We start from the raw sequence: 18,728 nt of genomic DNA, 5'->3' as shown, positions 1-18,728 counted from the left end.
CAATTTCCAGTGACTCCTTTTCCTATTGGCTCCCGATTCCTTCACTGAGGAAGGCTCAGGCAGAAGAACATAATGAAATAACAGGAGAAAGTCCAATGACAAATTAATTCTTTTGTCCTGTGGCTCAATTAGAAATGAAATTTCCAAAGAGAGAGGGCATGTGCAGAAAGGCGATTAAGGGAAAGGCCAGTGACAACTAATTGCTACCATCAAAGGAATCACCACTCCTGCAGTAGGAGCAGGGACCACTATCTCAGCACTGTCCAAGGCTTGAGTTCTGGGCCAGGTGATCTGCAGTCCAAACCCTGGAGCCCACGTGGTGTACACAGGAATTAGCGTTCCCAACTTCAATACAAGGAAGTGGGAGGTAGGGAGCCCTCAGCCAGAGAATTTACCACAGTCATGCAGTCTGTACGCAGTGGGCCCCAGAGCTCAGGCCAGCCTAATGCAAAGCCCAAGTTCCTTCCTCTGCGTGTGGCCTCCTTCTCCGTGTGACTCTGGGACCCAGTGTAGGTCTGGCACTCGAGGGTGCTCAAAGGCCGCATAGGGAACAGGGAGAGTGCTGTGGGAAACACTGCCAGCTGGGCTCCCTGGAAGGGTGGGCTGGGCATGTAGCAAGTGCTGAATCAGCAGGTAGCAAGTGCTGAATCAGCACGGCCACAGCAGAGCCAGCAGGAGAAAAGTGATGGGACAAGGGGCGTGTCTGCTGTGGCCCCTTGTTGTGTCTGCAGGGTAGCAGAAGTTTTTCCCCTTTCTGTTTTTCAGCTTTCAAAAATATAAGAGCATCAAGAGCTCGAGAGGACCTGATCTTCTAGACAATGCATCACCTCGTACTTCCTCAGGCTCTGGTTCATATTCTAGAACAACAACACAGTGTTGGCCTACTCCACATCAGTTCTCGCCCCTTTTCCTGTCAGACTTGTCAAAGCTCATCTCTGTCAAGAAACATGTCTCCCCCATGCAATCTAAAATAATGACAGAGCCCAGTGCTGGCCTCCCTCATGTGGGCTGGACACCAACTGCAAGACCCATGCTCATTAGGAGAAAGACTCATCATCTGGGACTACACATCATCATCATCATCACCCCACTACCACCACTGCCACCATCACCACCATCAACACACTGTCACCACCGTCATCATTATCATTATCACCACCTCACTACCACCATCATCACCATCACTACCATCACCACCATTGTCATCACCATCACCATTATCATCCCCATGATCAACATCACTACTACCACATCATCATAGTTATCATACTCATCATCACCATCACAACCACCACCATCAATCACTACCACTACCATCACCATCATTATCATAACCATCACCACCAGGAACACTTCCACCACTACCACGACCAACTCCATTACTATCACCATGACCAACGTCACCATGAACATCATCATCATCATTATTATAACCATCACTACCATCACAACCACCACCATCGTCACTACCACCACCATCATTATCATAAAAGTCATTAACATTACCAGTACCACCACCATCACCACCACTATAATCATCATCATTATAATAACCATGATCATTTTATAACCTTTAGAGAGCACGAGCCATGGCATGTATGAGTTTTGGGATACACATTTTGAAGTTGCAAATATGGGTAGGAAGTCTCTGAACCAGTTTGGGAATTTATTCACACAATCACACTTAATTCTGTTCCAGTTAAACACATGATCCATACAGGAACCATGGAACCCAGGGGAGGGGTATAGATCCCAATAGCAACCCTCAAAAGCAGGTAGTATAGTCTTCAATTTTCAGGTAACAGCTAAGGCTTAGAGTTTTTAGTTGATTTTTCCTATATTCATGCATCAGATGAAGACAGTGGTGGTTTCCAATCCCAGCTATTTAATGGCCAGCCTATGTGTCACAGTGTTCCCAGCATGGGCTCTCTCCCCACTGATACGCAACCTTGCTTGGGTGCTGCCTCCAAGTTCCTTCCAATGAGGAAAGAGCATCAATCCATCTTTTCTTGGTATCATTATAGAAAGGTCCAGGGCTAAAGAGAACAAGGCATCTTACCCTTTTTCTTAGAGCATCTGTGACCTCTTTGATAATTTGAATGATTTAGATCAGAATATCCTCAGAGTCCCTTTCGGAAATTTCAAAGTCTTTAGAAGATGATCTTTTAAAACACCTTGCTAAATGTGAGAGTTTTAAGGCTCAATGTGCCTCTGAGCTAGTTCACTAGCCTTGACTCTATGAATAAGAATCACATGGAAAGTGAGAAATGGCTTAGTCTTACCAGGTGACATTGGATGGGCCTCAGCCTCTTGGTCATGCCCACACACCTGTACATACCTGCACTGATTCCCGGTGCCCTTTGCAAGCTGCAAATGAACCCTTGTTATCTGGCTTATGCAGACACTAACAGCTCCTCAAGACCCCTCCTCTGGGAAGTTACCCTTTCTTGCTTTCCACCTTCTGAGCCCCTGTTACACTGACCTTGAACATCTTTACAGGGACCTTGGCACTTTGTGCTAAAAATATCGCCAAAGCTCTTCCTGAAAATTCCAGCCTGGGGATTTTTGAACCCCCAAAAGCCATAAGTACACTGACATGGAAGTTATTTACCTGCCATCTTTTTAAAAATTTTTTGAGTTATAGATGAACACAATACCTTTAGGTTTTTGTTAATTTTTTCATGTGGTTCTGAGGATCGAACCCAGTACCTCATACATGCTAGGCAAGCACTTTACCACTGAGCCCCAGCCCAGCCCTTTAGCTGCCCTCTTTAAACCCACATCTTACACATCCAGAAGAACTGGAACTGACCTTTTGCAAAATTTCAACATGATTGAAATAACCCTGCTGCAGCTGAACTAAACAGACTCTGAAAGTACACAGTGGATGACCTGGAACTGCAGAACCTCCAGGTCAGACCCTGTTACCTGGTCAAGGTTTAACAGAGCCTTAGGTACCTGGGGCTGGCAGGCAAGGTGATTCAAGAGGAAAACAAAGGTGGCTAGGAGGCAGAGCAGCAGTTCCGCCTTGCCTCAGGGTCCAAAGTCACTCTTGGAATATGACACTCTGGACTTGTCTGTGGGATGCTGGGCTGCCATTCGGGCTCACTGGGGTGAAGCCAGAGCTGTTTACTGAAGTGCAGGGTGCGGAGAGGAGAAGCCGGAAGGGAAACAAAGGAGCTAAGCTATGAGGCATGACCACAGGACAGAAGAAAGACCCTGCAGAGTGGCGGCCCAGCATAGGCGCAGGAAGGCGATGGGGCAGGTGGACCACGCTCCCTTGTTTACGCACGGATGCATCCTTGAATACCAAACCTATGCAGCCTTCACGGATCCCAGGCCCTTGTGACCTCCCACTTAGCCATGAAGCACTGATGACGTGCTCTGTGGCAGCTGTACCTGACAATGGCTGCTCAGTTGACTACCTACATGTGTGTGTATATGCATGTGTGTGTGCGCATGTGTGGGGGGATGCTAATTGTCCCAGCACAGCCTGACCAAAATCTCCTGGCATGAGGATACTCATGCATAATCGCCATTACTGACCTAGGCTAAAGACATGGGCCAAATTACAGACCGCAGCACCCAATCATTGCATCCATTTCTTCTAAAGCAGTTACAAATCAGACGAAGGACAAGGACATCAGCTGAAGGGCTGTGGATGAAGTGCACCATTTTATAGGTTGTCAGTCCTTGGGGAACAGACAGGGAACTGGATGGCTGCGTGTGTGCTAGGAGGGACTGTGGAGGCAGAGGGACCGACCCATGATTTTTTATCCCTTCCTTCACCTCAGCTGCTGAGCTAGTGAGTAGAATAGGCTCTTGGACTCCACTGAAGGCCAAGAGAGTCAGGCTTCCTTGCCACTAGACTCCTGGCACAAAGGGGCTCCTTTTTCCATTGGTTCCAATTGTTTAGTGTCCACCTCAGTGCTCGGCGGAGCTGGGCAGTGGAGGCAGTCGGTGGAGGCTCACCAAGGAAAGATCGTAGGCCACAATAGGGAACGACTGAGCCAGGGCTCACCTGGGGCTCGCTCTGCTTGAAGCAGGAGGTGCTGGCGAGCACAAGCTCAGACAGGCTCCAGGCAGGGGCCAAGGCTTCCCCTCCAGCACCCTGGCCCCATCTTCCCCTGCAGCCTCAACACCATCTGGCACACTGTCCCCTCTGTTCACCACTCCTCTCCTGCTAGAAGCAAGCTCCACAAGGCAGGACTCCTCCTTTCTTATGGTCATGGAATATTCCCGTGCCAGGAGCAGCCCCGGCACACAGAAGGCCCTTGGCAGGTCCAGGGGAATGACAGAGCACCTCCATCCCCCAGCTTGGAGGGGCCCCTCTGACAGATTTCAGAGAGGCTTCCACCTGATGAACAGCTGTTGGTGGGAACAGGCTGGAATGTGTCTGGGGCTCCCTCCAGAAAGGAAAAGAAAAGAAAGCCACCAAGGGTGAGGCCTGATGGGGCAGGGAGACACTTTTCTAAAGATCCAACCTGATCATCCCCCTGATGGTCCTTGCCACAGGGCACCCACCGCTGTGCCTGAAAATGTGTACAAATACTCCCTGGAAAGAAGATTTCCCACTTATTTTCAGAATCCTGGAGTTTGATGGAAATGACGGTTGTGAAACGATTTTCACCAACACAAGATCTTGCTGAAGGCTGAAGAGGAAGTTGGCAGTTCAAAGCAAGAGACCTGGTTCTGTAATATTTCAAGATTTGCACTCAAAGTTCTTACTCAGGAACTAGGCACCCCCCCTCACACCAAACAGACACCTGACAGTCATCCCACCTCTTAACATGAGACGGGAACATGTGTGGTACCAGTTAAAATTAGCTTCATGAATCCAAGCAGCTCTGACTGGAGCAGATTTGCTCAAAAGCTTTTGGAGCCCCCAGTGCCTAGAGACTAAAGCCTCAGCTGTGGGCTGGCCCCAGAGTGCTTCCCACCTTCCTGTGTCTCCATCTGCCTGTGAAGCCTGAGATCCACTCCACCCTGTGCTGGAGCCCAAGCTTCAGTCAAGACAGTCTGGTCCCCTCCATTGCCCACCTCCTCCTTCATCCTTCTGTTTTGGCCTGGGCTTCTCTCCCATTTGGTTGTGAGCTCCTTAGGGTCAGGAGCAACGTCCATGCCATCCACATCTGCCTGCATGCCCTGGGCACACCGACGTGGAGGAAGAGTTTGGTGAACTGGGCCATCTGCAGCTGGCTCTATCCCACACTCCACACAGCAGCAGGAGCAACGGATTTCTAAAGATCCAACCTGATCATCCCTCTGATGGTCCTTGCCACAAATGTGCCAGAGCCAAAGCTCCTCTGCAGGGTGCAGGAGGCTTGCCAGCATCTGCCCTTCCTCCTGCCTCACTTCCTACACTCTTGGGAGCCCTCCCTTGGGCTCTATCTCCGTCTGCGTGGGAGTTCTTGACCTCCTCCTTCAGCGGCTGGCGGGCCATCTGCTCTTCCTGGCTCACTTCCTCCTACAAACCTTTCCACTCTGCCAGGACACATGCACCCAGGCTTCTGCCCCGACTCCCCGGCACACACCCTGCCTAGTTTACCAGATTTGGAGGATCCTTGGGGACAGGGATAATTTATCATTGCATCCCTAGCACATCTCCTAGAGAAGACATGGTAACCATTACAGTACAAACCAACCTCTAGGTTGGAACTACTCCACTCTGCTCCTTAGACTCTGAACAGCCACAAGACCCAAGATAGTTCCTTGGCAATCTGTATAGCTAGGTACACACACCAGCCTTGGGTAGCACTGCAAGAGATCCAAGTTTCCCTCCCCCTTCCTCGGCTCTGAATGGCATTACAGTGCCTGGGCAGAGCCAACTGGCTGGCTTACAAAAGGCTGGCACTACAGCAGGCAGAGGACAACATCTGTTGCCACTGCACCAGACTTCCACCACGGTGACCTTTATTGGGTAGCTACACGATAGCAGAGAACAGGTCGCTGCTGCTGGAAGCTCCCAGAAGACCCTCTGACATGACTGCAAATGCACCACATCTGCTTCTGCCTGGATTCTGCTGGTGGTAGCAGCCACTGGGGCCTGGGAAGCCATCCTTCTCTCCCAGGGTCAGAAGACCCAGAGGTTGTGTGTCCTCACACCTCTCTTGACAGTATCTCCAGGCTGCAGAGCTGGTGTGGCCTTCCTCTGAATCCTCACCACCCCGGATGCTGTGCACAGCTGTCCAGGAGACTGCGGTACTCAGTGCACTTAAGCTTTTCCTTGGCTGGAGCTGTCCCCGCTGTCCCCAAGTTCTGGGCACTGATGCTTCCTCAGGGCATCCTGTGGCCATCCAGTGAGGTCAGACAGCTGTCAGCGAGCATTAGGAAAAACACGGTGGAGTGCCCCTCATGGGGGAGGGAGGCGCCCACTGTGCTCCAGGAGCTGGGACCACCCCAAGTCAAGGGCCAAAATCCCAGGTCAGTGGGGCTGAGAGGTCTGTCACTCGGGTTCTGACTCCAGTGTCTGATCGTGAGCACCCTGGCCAGTGTTCTAGGATGTCCTGTGCAGCCACCAGGCTGCAGGTTGATTTCTCAAGGAGAACCGGAGTGTGGTACCTTGGGGTCAGCTCTCTGCAGTTTGAATGGGCCACCGCAAGGCGGCGGATGAGCAAAGCCCTGGTGCACCCTTCCATTCAGCCCACAGGAGTCATAGCACACACTTCTCTGCATTTATGTGGTGGACAGCAGATAAGAGGGTACTTCAGATAAGATCACACAGCAATATTTTGCACAAGGCGAGGTCTGAATCATCTATTTATAAGTGGGCATCTAAAGCTCAGAGAGCTTAAATGGCATGTCCACAGAGCTTCCCTCCCCAGTGGCAAAGGACCAGGGCTGCAACAGCAAGTCACAGTCAGTTCCATGTAGCCAGGTGAGTCTGGATCCTACACTGGGTCAGATCATCAGCATTTTTAAAAACTGATAACTGAGACTCAACAACTCCAGAGCCATTAGGGTCACAGTGCAGCCTGCCATCCAGCAGCACCGGCTATCCTGGATGCTCCCCAGGAGGGCAGCCTCTCAGGCCACCCAGAAGCCCTGCATCCGATGGCCTGGCTGGCAAGCCCAAGGAGCTCTGAGCCAGGGACCTTCACCTCCCTCTCTGCTGCACCTGCCTTCTATGGCTTCATCTGGGGATAGCAGCTGAGTCGGAGAGGGCTTGGAGAAAGAAACTTCCATCTGACTGCTTCCTAATAACTAAGGAAACCCAGCTTGTCTGCTAGGCCACTCTCTGTGCAATGGGTGTCTTCTGGCCTCCTGTCTCCCAGCCCCCTGCTAAGACTGCTAGCCAAGGATCCATCTCCTCAGCAGGTCCTACATCTGCTCTCTCTCATTAACTCTGATAAAGGCATGAAGATAGAAGATGTCATTTCAGTGTTCCTCCATTCTGACAATGCAAAAGCTGTTGAAAGCACTCCCCATCTGAGCTGTGACAGTCATGGTTTCCTTAGGAGGGTCTGTAGTGACATTCAAATTCTTCTCTCCCTTCCTAGAGGAGACTCTTCTCCCTTCTCATGGCATGCATGGCTTCACCAAATATCCAAACCTGGCTGGAAAATGAGCAGCTCTGCTCAGCCACAGGCTAACAATTAGAAAGATTTTTATTGGCAAATAGAGCTGAGCTTTGTGAGAGAAACTGGGCTCAGTTTTAAGTGGCTTCACTAATCAACGTAGAATTCTGCAAACTCCTCCACTTTCTCTAGTGAATGCACCAGTCCCTGCAAGGTTTTCTAAATTCTTTCTGGATGCTTTGTATAGGAAGGCACCGACTGAAGTCAAGGAGTGCTGTCTTTTCATGCAAAATGGGCCCCTTTCAGTGACATTTCTTTTTCCCTACCTTGATCTTTCAACCACCACTGAGCTTCACTCCTTAGGTGTAGTTTCCAGCCCAACAGTCTAAATGTTGCTGGGGCTGCCCTAAGTGGCCACAGTGCCAGCCTTGTCCCCAGGCACAGCCATGGCACCTGCTCAGGTCAGTGGCTACTGTTGAAGAGGGGGTCCTTCCAGCAGGAGCAGCTGATGCCAGCAAGGAGCCTCCATCTCTGCTCCTCCAGTTCGTTGTGGAGAAAGGGCATGAGACTTGCTTTCAGGCCTCTGCTAGGGGCATTCAGTGCCTTCTTGGCAATTTCCAGCTGGCTCTGAGCAACTGGTTGAAGTCAGCCCTGAGGATGCCCCAGTCCTGGGCTCTGTGCACCGCACCTCATCCCCAACATTTGTCCCAAACCCTTTCCACGGAGGGGACATACAAGGCTGGCTGGGTGTCTCAGCTGATTGAGGGTGGCTCCCCAGGGTCTGTTCCTCCAGAACTCCTGCTCTACTTTACAAACTGGTCTTCTAAGGGAGCCAGGACCTTTAAGGACTATGGCACCTGCATCTCAGTCTCTGGGGACAGAATGGTGAATTCCCAAGAGAATTTTGATCCCAATCTAGAATTCCATTTCCAAACCACTTTCCTCCTTGGCTCCAGTGATGGGCTTAGTTAATCTGTGGCTTGGGAGGGCAACTTCAGGACAGGGCTAGGGTTTGAAGTGGACATTCGACAGGACTTGGCCATTTTGTAGGGGTATGTGTTGGGGTGGGGTGGGATGAGGTGAGGAAGAAGAAGGCACTGGTTGTCATCACCTCAAAATTTCTGTTCACCTCTGGGACTAATAAAAGATAAGTTTCCAGGGCCTATGGTGACACCTTAGCCAGCAGTCTTTCTTGGGGTTTTTGACTGAGACAGACTTGAGCCAGTCCTTGACAGCCCACATGGTTCTCCACCTGGGCAACATGAGGTGCACTATCAGCTGGAGGAGCTGGGGATCAACACCAACAATGGGGCTCCAAGGGAGGGTTGGGGCCTTGGTGGGAGTCGGGCTGTTGCAGACTGAGATGGGGTCAGGTTTCTGGGCTTATTTGGAAAGGGGCATCAATCCCATGTGCAATGTAGTCAACGAAGTCTACACACTGCTCTGCTTCTGGTCTCCACACTGCAGACGCCCAGACCTTGCAATCACATACCAAAGGAGCCAATATCTTGCTCCCAGGCACCTGGCTCCAGGGACTCGAGGTCCTCATCCCAGCTGGGAGGAGCTCTGCTCCATTCCTCGATACCTGGGAAGTACTCAGGCCCCTCTGGAGGGTACTGCCTGTTCCTGCTTCACAGAAAGGAAGCAGCTGGTAGGGCTGCCGGTTGGAGGTGGGGGCAGAGGCTCACCAGCCAGGGTGAGGAGGACTCTGGTTCTGGCCCAGTGAATGAGCAGGTGCATTCAGACTGTCCCTGGCTCCCACCTCCCACCTGGGCAAGCGTACTGGGACTGCCCAGGACAGATGGTCAGGGTCAGGAGGGCCTACCTGTATCTCTGCTTCACAGACTGCTTCTCGGTGGACTTGCAGACATGCCCCGCGTAGTACAACGGAAAGAACAAAAAGTTCCAATTGGTGGCAAACCAGGTGAGGGTGAAGGGCGCGTCGAACTTGGCGAAGGTGAGCTTGGCGAGCTGCGTGGAGCCGGCCCAGGAGGCGCACACGCACAGCACCACAGCCACGCCCCAGAAGGTCTTGTGCAGCTGCGCCCGCGAGCATGTGCAGCGTCGGCGGCTGGTCCTCCCGCTGGCCTCCGCCCCGCCCGGCGCCTGGGCCTCCGCCAGGCCGGGGGGCTCCCGGGGGCGCTCCTCCCCTGGGGAAGAAAAGGCAGTTAAGGGCCTGCAGACTGGGTCCAGGCGCAAGGCAGCTGCCGTGTCCTGTGCGCCAGAGCCAGGTGCTGGGTGCCAAAAGTAGACCCATCCCAGCTCCATCGCCCCATTTCCTGAGAGCCTGCTGGAAACGCAGTCTCAGGCTTTCCCCAGGCTCCTAACCAGAACTTGATTCCAACAGTTGACCTGTCTCGGTCTGGGAAACTTCAGAGCATGCTGCAGCTTCAGTGAGCTGGGCAACCCTGGAAGGGACTTCCTACACAGAGGCGGCAGGCCTTGACCTCTACAGAGTCCCTTGCCTTGACAGGAGGTCCTCTGCCTGTTACTGACAGGCACACTCTTACTCTGAATGCTCAGAGACCACAGACCCTTTCTCCATATGCTCGAACTAGCTTCCTGTGGATGGACTCTGGTCCCACTTCGAAGCTTTACTTAAAAACTGCAGCCTCTGGCAGCTAGTGTGTGAGAGGCCACAGAGAGGACACTCCATTATAGAGCTGTGTCCCTTGGGGAAACCAGGCTGCAGCCGTGAGCTGCTCCTGCAGAGTACAAGGAGGTGAAAGGCGTTATTTTCCACTGTTTGCTTTTCATTCATGATTGTGTGTGTGTCAGTAGGCTGGAAAGTTAAACAGATCTGTGGCTGGTATCAGAGTCACCATGGACAGAGGCAGCCCTCCAGCAGGCAGCCCACTTGCCCCAGTGTGCTCTGCCCGGCACTGAGCTGAATGGGCGCCCAGCTGCCAGGGCACCTCACTCCAGGGTACAGAAAATGAGGGTTTCTACACATCTTTTAAACTTAATGGTCATTTCGTGATCTTTAATAACATTAAACCAAATTTTGTATGCTGTCTGAAACAGTTTTATGGAGAAAATCCTGGTTCAACATAGGCTGTTAAGTGGGTGTTCACTAATCCTGTCATTAACTGCCAGCCTAGACTGTGTCTGTCTTAGTGAAAGATCATCAAGTGCTACGTGACTAGTCAAAGGCTGATTCGAAGCCTGTTTGACATGATTTCTGTTGTCTTCATTTTCTGCTTTAGTAGTATGTAATCTCTTGGTTCTCCCGTGTGTGTATATCCATTTTGAAGCCCTGGAAAACCAAGTGTTTAGTCCCCCTGGGAGCTGCTGACACCCACCTGTCGCTGCAGCAGCTGCAGGGTGGGGAGGGCACAAGAGACAGAAAGACAGAGTTCCAGCCTTTCGCTTTCTGTCCTCCCACCAGGACTTCTTAACTTTGCTCGTGGTGAATTCCCACAGTTTAAGGCAAATTCCATTCCTGGTAGAAGCACCCAGATTCAGTGTATACCCCGATTACCTGCCAGTTTTAATCAGCCTCTGCAGCCCTTCAGTACTGGATAACTGGGTGCGTGTGGGGGGCAGGGAGTTTTCTCTCTCAATGAAGCCCAGCCCCGAGCTCCCCTGGAAAGACAATTGGAGATGAAGACCCGGCCTCCCCCTCAAAACCCCCACTTAAGGACTCCGGGGGAGGCTGCACAAATTCAGCTCAGGGCACATTTCCTCAGTTAATGTGCTGTTATGGCAAATTAAGCTTTAGGACACAGGGGCCTGAGTGCTGGTGCTATGCCACATTCCCAGGGAAATAGAAAGCCACCGGATCCTGTGATTTTATGTTGCTGAAATGGCTTTGTGCTTGAGCAGCCTTTCTCTAGCCTTGTGCCCTCTCCAATCCTCCAACCAAGGGAATATCAATAATGCACAAAAAATAGAGACTCTGTAAACTAAACTCATAACTCTTCTTTAAAAATAACATGTAAGATTGAACTGTGTTTTCAAATGTGCAACACAGGTAATAAGAATGATAAGAGAAAAGGAGTCTGTGGCTGCTGGTAAGTTTGGAAAACAATAAATAGAACTGACAGGTTCTTTGCTTTAGGAATCTTTAGGGCACAGACGTGGTGAATTCCCAGGAGGCTGCTACAGCCTGCGTGCCTGCCTGCTATCTTAACTAAGTGGGTAACATCTGTGGTAGGTCCTGGTGTGCCCTGGAACACACTTTGAGAAACAGTGGAACAGATTCTTAAAAAGGAACAGACATCAAAACCTAATTCATTGCAAACCCTCCAGTCACTGCATTGAGTCTCTTATAATAATAATAATCACATATCAGTTTCATCACCTCACATATTCTTAATACTTTCAGATACCTCCTCCCTCTATAAATACAAAATGTTCTTTATAAACACATTATAAAAGTACTGAGAAGCAAGAATGAAAAGCAACCCATAATAAGAGAGCTCTCACTGCTGCTGCTGCTCCTGCTGCTGCATTTTCTACAGTTTCTTGTCTGTGCAGGACACAAGGACACATCAGCAGTCCTGTGCAGGACAAACGGACACAGACCCACTCACTCAGCAAAACCGAGATTGCGTTGTCTCCGTCCTGCAGTCATTTAACCTAACACACCCCAGCACAGACTTTATAAAGCTCTCTGGGCTGTGTGCAGTAACGACTCCCAGGAACATCTCCACCGGACAGGAGATTGGCAGGAAGTATCTGCCCTGTGTCCAGAACTTTAGTTTAGGAACAAGTGCAACATGTGATCACTGTCCTTCAGGAACTGTGGGAGTGACAGAATGCACTCAAAAAAGAATTAAGAACAGTTATGTGCAAAATTCGGAGACTTCCAACCACAACCGTAACCAGCAGTCGTGAAGATAGCATGGCCGGTGTGCCCTGTTAGTGACCAGAGTCAGAGTAGGCTGCAGTGAGGCTGAGCCTGGCGCGACAGAAAGGGTCTGACTAGGGAGGAGCCTCGTCCAGTGTCAGAGCGTGTGTGACCTGCCCAGGGGCAGCAGCATCATGGACCCCACCCGCCCCATGGGGCTGCTCAATCATGCAGCAGGAGAAACTGCCAGGTTTGTGGAAGGGACAGGAGCAAATCCAGATGTCAACGGACCTTCCTTTCGGAAGGAAGTGCAAGCAGAGGGCTGAAACGTGGAAGAGCAACACCACAAACAGTCCTCAGGCACTGTTTTTATCCACCATTGAAATGCAGGCCAAGTTTCCCCAACTGGACCTCAACTGAGCTGTCCAGGTATTGCCCAATAGGTTTCAGACATGGAGTCACAGCAAGGAGGGCTTATCCCTCCTCAGAGCCTCTCAAGTCTTCAAGTGCAGGAAACTTTTGTGACTCCCCCTCCTAAGGTTCAGGACAAGTGCTGCCGGTTTGCTTTCACTCCATTAGAGCCGAGAGAGGCAGTGCCTCCAGGAAATCAATAAGAATGAGCCTCACGCAGCTCTCTGGCCATTAGTGTATGACTAGAGTCCCGTTGTGTCACCTTGGTCTCACTCTCCACCTGCTCTGCTAGCAGACCATCTGCTTAGGATTTTCTTGTACCTTGATTTCCACTCTTGTCCTGCAGGCAGCAGCTTGGGAGCAAGACACAGATCACACCCTGGCCCAATGGTGGTGCTGACAGATTCTCTGTGTGGTTCCAAGCATCTCCCTGTAGCTGTGTCACTGCTAGATGCTCTGTTTAGGCCACTTAATCCACCCAGTCATCTGCAGGGCAGGTGGGCCCTTCTAAGCACTGTTGCCAGAATGGTGTGTATGTGTGCGTGTGTGTGTGTGTGTGTGTGTGTGTGTGTGAGAGAGAGAGAGAGAGAGAGAGAGAGAGAGAAAGAGAATGTGTGAGTGTGTGTTTGGAAGTGTGTGTGAGTGTGTGTTTGGAAGTGTGTGTGAGAGTGTGTGTGTGTTAGAGTATGTGAGTGTGTTGGTGTGTGAGTGTATGCATGAGAATATGTGCGTGTAAGTGTGTGTGTGATGTAAGACAGTGTGTGGGACAGTGTGTGTGTGACAGTGTGTGTGTAAGTATATGTGTGTGGGGGGGCGTGCCCTCTTCTGCACAGGGATACTCCTTGCACTGTGACACATCACCAAGCCTGAGCTCACGAGTCCCTCTGAACTGTCTCAGAATCCTGAGGGTTGCCAGGCAAACTGGGTGTCAGTCCCACCTCCCCCACAGTCACGATGTATGCCAGTCCCTAGGGGAATTACAGAGGAGTCACATCTGTTCCAGAAGAAACAGGACCCAGAGGCAATGTCCAGATCACAGAGGGTGAGCTGGAGATCTAGCCTAGCCACTAGCCCATTTTGGGTCCATGAACCATCCACTGCTTTTCCCTGAGAAAATGACAAATTGGGTGCTTCTTATGTCCCTGTGGTGGAAGCCATTTCTACAAGGAGAAAGCCATTTAGGTTGGAAAATCATTTCCTGTCTCCTGAAATGGCCTATAAAATGGCTCTTATGTGCTTCAAGAAAACACCAATGTCTCTTCTACCAGCTCCCTGGGAACAAGTGGGTCCTTGCTGACACCCTCCATGGAGAAGTCCCCAGAAAGAGCCCTGTCCTTAGGGTAAGGGTCTTAGGGCCAAAGACACCACGGGCTGGCATGGCCAAGTCTCCCGCAAGCAGAGAGTGGGAAAGGCCTCTCAACTGGCGTCTGTGTCCACAGGACCCACACAGATACTTTTATAGCTTTATGGAGGTATAATTTTCACCCCATAAAATTCAGTAATTTTAAGTGTGCAGTTCAGTGATGTGTAGCAAATGCACAGAATTGAGAAAAACAACACCATAGTGCAGAAGTGCATCACTCAAAAATGAATCCTCCTGCCCCCTATTGCCAGCCTCTATCCCTAGGCCACTGGGATCTGCTTTCCTTCTCTAAAACTTGAGTATTCTGGACATTTCATACAGACCTGCAGACTCCCACCTCTGGCTTCTTTCATTTAACAGTGTCTTTGGGGTCCATCTATGTTGTAGCCCATGTTAACTGTTCATCCTTCTTAGGCTTGTGTAGTATTCCATTGCATGGATACCACATCGTTTATCCATTCATCTATCAGGGCAAATGGGTTGCTTCTAGTTTGGGGCTATGGTGAATAATGCTGCTATGAGCATATGAATGTCAGTCCTTGTGCAGATGCATAGATTTATGTTCATAGGGACTAGTTCATATGGGTGGACTAGTTACATTTTAGGCCACTTATCCTCTGATCTTTATCTTTCCCTGCACAAGGCAGAGCTCTTCCCAGGAGGATGTGCTTAGTCCAGGGTTTAGAGAGCCCACATCTTAGAGGGTCAGAGCTTCTAATTCCATCTCCAGGAGACACAGCTGGGAACTGCTCAGGGAACCAGACTACCTCACACCCTTCTTTCTTTTCCTGGACTGCCCAGGGAAAGACAAGGCTTGAAGAACGATTTTCCATTTATTGGTCACCAATGGATACACCAGCTCAGAACCTGGCCACCAAACTGAATAGCTTTTATAGAACTATAAAATCAAGTTAAATAGCTTTTTCAAGATGAGGAGTTTTTTGGAAGAAAACTTTTGCTTTTGATTTTTTGCAAATATAATTTATTTTCCCAAAATGCATTTTGGGTTTTGTTTTTCTCATCTACTCATTAAATACTAGTTCAGTGAGTTTATGTGTAACCCTCTTTTCTTAATCAATGGTGTGGAGGAAAGGGAAGTTTTGCAGAAGGCACCATCACAAGTCCTGGGCCACCTCATGCCCTCATATCCAAAGGCAATCCTCATGTCTCATCTCCCTACCTGTTACGTCCACCCACCCTTGCTGGACCGTCTGTGTGGATTCCTGGACCTTGGCTCAGAAAACACTGCTACTGGGGCTGGGGATATATCTCTGTTGGTAGAGTGCTTGCCTCTCATGTACAAAGCCCTGGGTTCAATCCCCAGCACAACTTAAATAAATAAACAAACAAACAAACAAACAAATAAAATCAACTGTTTAAAAAAAAAGAAAAAGAAAACATTGCTACTCTTCATACATGTCTGAGGCCTCATCTCTGCTCCTGCCTAGCTAGCACTGGTCCCAGGGAAAGAAAGGGATCTATGAACAACTGAAGCTGGATGCTGACCTCGAGCAGAGCAGATGGAGTAGAGGGGGAAACAGGCACAGGAGCCGGTTAGACACACAGCACGTGCACCACTTGCTGGGAGAGGTCCTGCGTCACATCCCTCACCACGATGGAGGCAGTCAGGATGATTATTTGCAGATCTTGCAGACTGGACAGCGGAGGCTCTGAGAGTAACTGTCTCTAAGGTCACAGGTTGGTGGGCAGCTGAGAAGCAGTTCCACTCAGGTCTGGCCCAGCCCAAAGCATGAGCAAGAATGGACAGCTTCCTCCTCCTCCCCCTCACAGCTGATCAGGTCAGTGGTGCTGAGATCTCAGTCTGAACTGGGCAGTGCTAAAAAGGTACGTCAGGTCTGCAGAGGACAGACTTCATTTCTCAACTGGGAACAGCTGGAATACATGTGGGCTTTGGGGCTGGCATTGCTGTCCTGGAATGAGGGTATCATGGGCTGAATGACTGTCTGCCCCAAATTCACAGGTTGAGGCCCTGATGCCTGGGGTGGCTGTGTGGGGAGGTGGGGCCTGTGCAGAAGTAATCAAGGTTAAGAGAGGTCAAAAGATGGGGCTCTAACCTGATAGGTAAGAGTCTTAGGAGCAGAGGAACCGGAGAACCCAATCCTTCAATAGCTGCACACTAACAGAACAGAGGCCAGGGAGGACATGGGAGAAGGTGAGCAAGCCAGGAGAGATTCCTCATTGGATGCCAACCCTTACTGGCACCTCCATCTTGGACTTCCAGCCTCCAGGACTGTCAGAAAACAATTTTCCTGAAGCTATCCATCCTGGGGCATACCTGAGCTGACCAGCACAAGCAGGTCAGATGGACAGATGCGAGGCACAGAGAGCTGTCCCTGTCAGGATGTGATGACAAGATACAGGTGGCAGAGAATTCATTCTGATGACACATTAGAAGAAACAACAGACCAGATCAGGAAGGTTAGATGCTATCTCATAATGGCTGCCTCCAGGGGATCTTGGAGGTGGTGTGTGGAGACAGAAGGAAACTGCCACCGGGAAGCCATTTTAAAAAATGAAATTAGCATTTTTCACAGGAAACATCTCCCTAGTGAGGACAGAAAGTTGGGAGGTAGAAGAAGACTGCTTTTTGGGGGAAGAGTGAGGATCCTCTGGGAGTTCTACCTGAAGCAGCCTGAGAGCTGGGGTAAGGCGGCCTCCTCCAGCCCACCTGAATGCTGTTGCCTCCATTCCAGGAGCAGGCTCTGTGTTGGCATGTCCCTCGCCCTGGCTTCCACAGAGGTCTCCAAATGGCTCCAGACGTCCTCATGCTGTGGGCTCAAAACAATCCTGGAATTACACAACTCAGGTGAACTATGGGTCACGAGAAGCTTTGGGTGAGGCCGTCAGCACCTGGGGAAGTGCCGGTGTCGGTGTCTGCTCTTGGGAGGGAGCAGGGCAGTGAGTTTCAGTGCTTGCTCTGAAAACATGTGAGCTCCCAGGCTCAGCTGTCATCCTCGTGCCCTGCTAGTCCTGGTCTGTGCACCTTCTGGAACTCCACTGTGTTCATGTCCAGGGTGCATCGTGGTCTGAGCATACAGTAAGTGCTCACCAGGTGCAGACCCAGTGAATCTGGGTGCTGCTAGAGACTCACACACACCCAAACACATGTTTCTCCGATGCTTGTCCTTTCCAGGCAGCAGTTTTGGGTCCTCTGACTCCCACATGGACTGGGGCGCAGGCTGCTGTGACTCACGGGCCACCAGGGATTTACAGAGGGCAGAGCTAGTGCACGGCAGCTCCCGAGGGAAAGGCTGCCCCCTGCATCTGCAGGCCCTTTAGGAAGGTGGGGACAATGCTTGTCCCCTGGTTTTGGTTGGTGGAACAACAGATGGAAACAAGAAGGGAAAACAGAAATTCAAGGCCAATGGCAGGAGATATTTCCAATTTTTCTTGAAGAAAGAAACGCTGCTTTGTAAAGTAGATGACAAGTTCTCAGCAGTGTCCTCCTGTATCCCGAAGGCAGGACTGAACTTGCCCAGTCAAGGGCCAAGTGGGGCTGGTCTTACAGTGCTGAACTTGATCTCCTAGGTCTAATCCGCCATGGAGGGTGACGCGGCTGAGCTCATGAGTGCATGCTGGGGTTTAACCCAAAAGCACCTGGGGCCGCGGGCAAAGCTGGGACGCTGCCCAGCTTCTCTTTGAGGTCTTTTGTACTTTTCGTGCCACCTCATCATGTGGGGTAGCTTCCTGCTGCTGAAGATTCATGGAACAAGTTGTACTCATGCAGCTGGTCCTTCCACTCTCTGCTCAATTATCCAAACCATCCCTGACAGTGCCCGCGTCTGCATGTACACATGCACACACTCATGTGTACATGCACAGACGGAGATCCTCTATTGTCCCGGGTCTCTGTCCTCCAGGGTGATGCTGTGTATTGCTAGGGAAGGGCTTTAATCAGATAAACCAATCTCTGATAATGAATAAGTCACTTAAGAGACTCAGAACTTCCTGCAAAAAGAGCCAGCCCAAGATCTAATCTTCCATAGTAGAAAGAGAAGGCCAGGCTGCAGGAGGAGGGAGACGCATTAGCAAGTGGGGACCAGGAAGAGCAGCCCAGCCTCCTGAAACCCCACCCAGCCTTCTTCCCTCTAGACCTTCCCCCTAGCTGTAAGATGTCAAACTAGTAGGATTGGATCACTCGCCAAAAAGGCTTTTAGGAATTAAATCTTGTCTTGGCTCGTACCACAGAGCCACTGGGAAACTTTCCACCTCTTCAAGCCTACAATCCCCATCGGTCTTGTTCAGCAGAAGCTTCTCCTTCCTACGTAGGAGAGATCAAAGGCTCCAGCACAGGTCCCTGGGCTTCCTTCCTCTGCATCTCCACAATCCTGTCTTTGCCTCACCTTCCCAGCTCCTTCCTCTAGGCCTGCGCCTCCTTCCCCACCTCCTCCTCCTCCAGGCCAGGCTACATCAGCTGCCTGTCTCTGGGGGCAACCTCAGACCTGTTCTGGGATCAGCCTCCCTGGTGCGCCTTTCCCTGGTCCCACGCTCAGCCTCCTGCAGTGGCCCCTCCCTCCCTAGACGGCTCACCTCCTGCAATCTGGCTCCCAGAACAGCACCCACTTAGAAAGGCTTCTGCAAACTCGCCCTCCTGGCTGCATCTGCCTCCTCCCCTCGTTTCCAT

At 50.8% G+C, this 18,728-nt stretch overlaps 1 protein-coding gene and 1 long non-coding RNA gene across 5 annotated transcripts in view; both read right to left on the bottom strand.

Moving 5' to 3' along the window:
* Nucleotides 1-18,728, bottom strand: part of LOC144367295 (uncharacterized) — a 490,767-nt gene that overhangs the window by 113,665 nt on the left and 358,374 nt on the right. The window lies entirely within an intron of this gene.
* Slc35f3 (solute carrier family 35 member F3) overlaps nucleotides 1-18,728 on the bottom strand; it is a 240,840-nt gene that overhangs the window by 57,898 nt on the left and 164,214 nt on the right. For all 4 annotated transcript variants that reach the window (XM_013356377.4, XM_078023068.1, XM_021723081.3 and 1 more), the window contains one exon: nucleotides 9,343-9,667. In XM_013356377.4, the coding sequence (XP_013211831.1) occupies nucleotides 9,343-9,667 (325 nt within the window). The remainder of the gene's footprint in view (nucleotides 1-9,342; nucleotides 9,668-18,728) is intronic.

The sequence above is a fragment of the Ictidomys tridecemlineatus genome, chromosome 10 (assembly GCF_052094955.1).
Source record: "Ictidomys tridecemlineatus isolate mIctTri1 chromosome 10, mIctTri1.hap1, whole genome shotgun sequence".
Lineage (NCBI taxonomy): Eukaryota > Metazoa > Chordata > Mammalia > Rodentia > Sciuridae > Ictidomys > Ictidomys tridecemlineatus.
The sequence above is the reverse complement of the archived record's forward strand: the minus strand, read 5'-3'. Positions and strand labels throughout refer to the sequence as shown.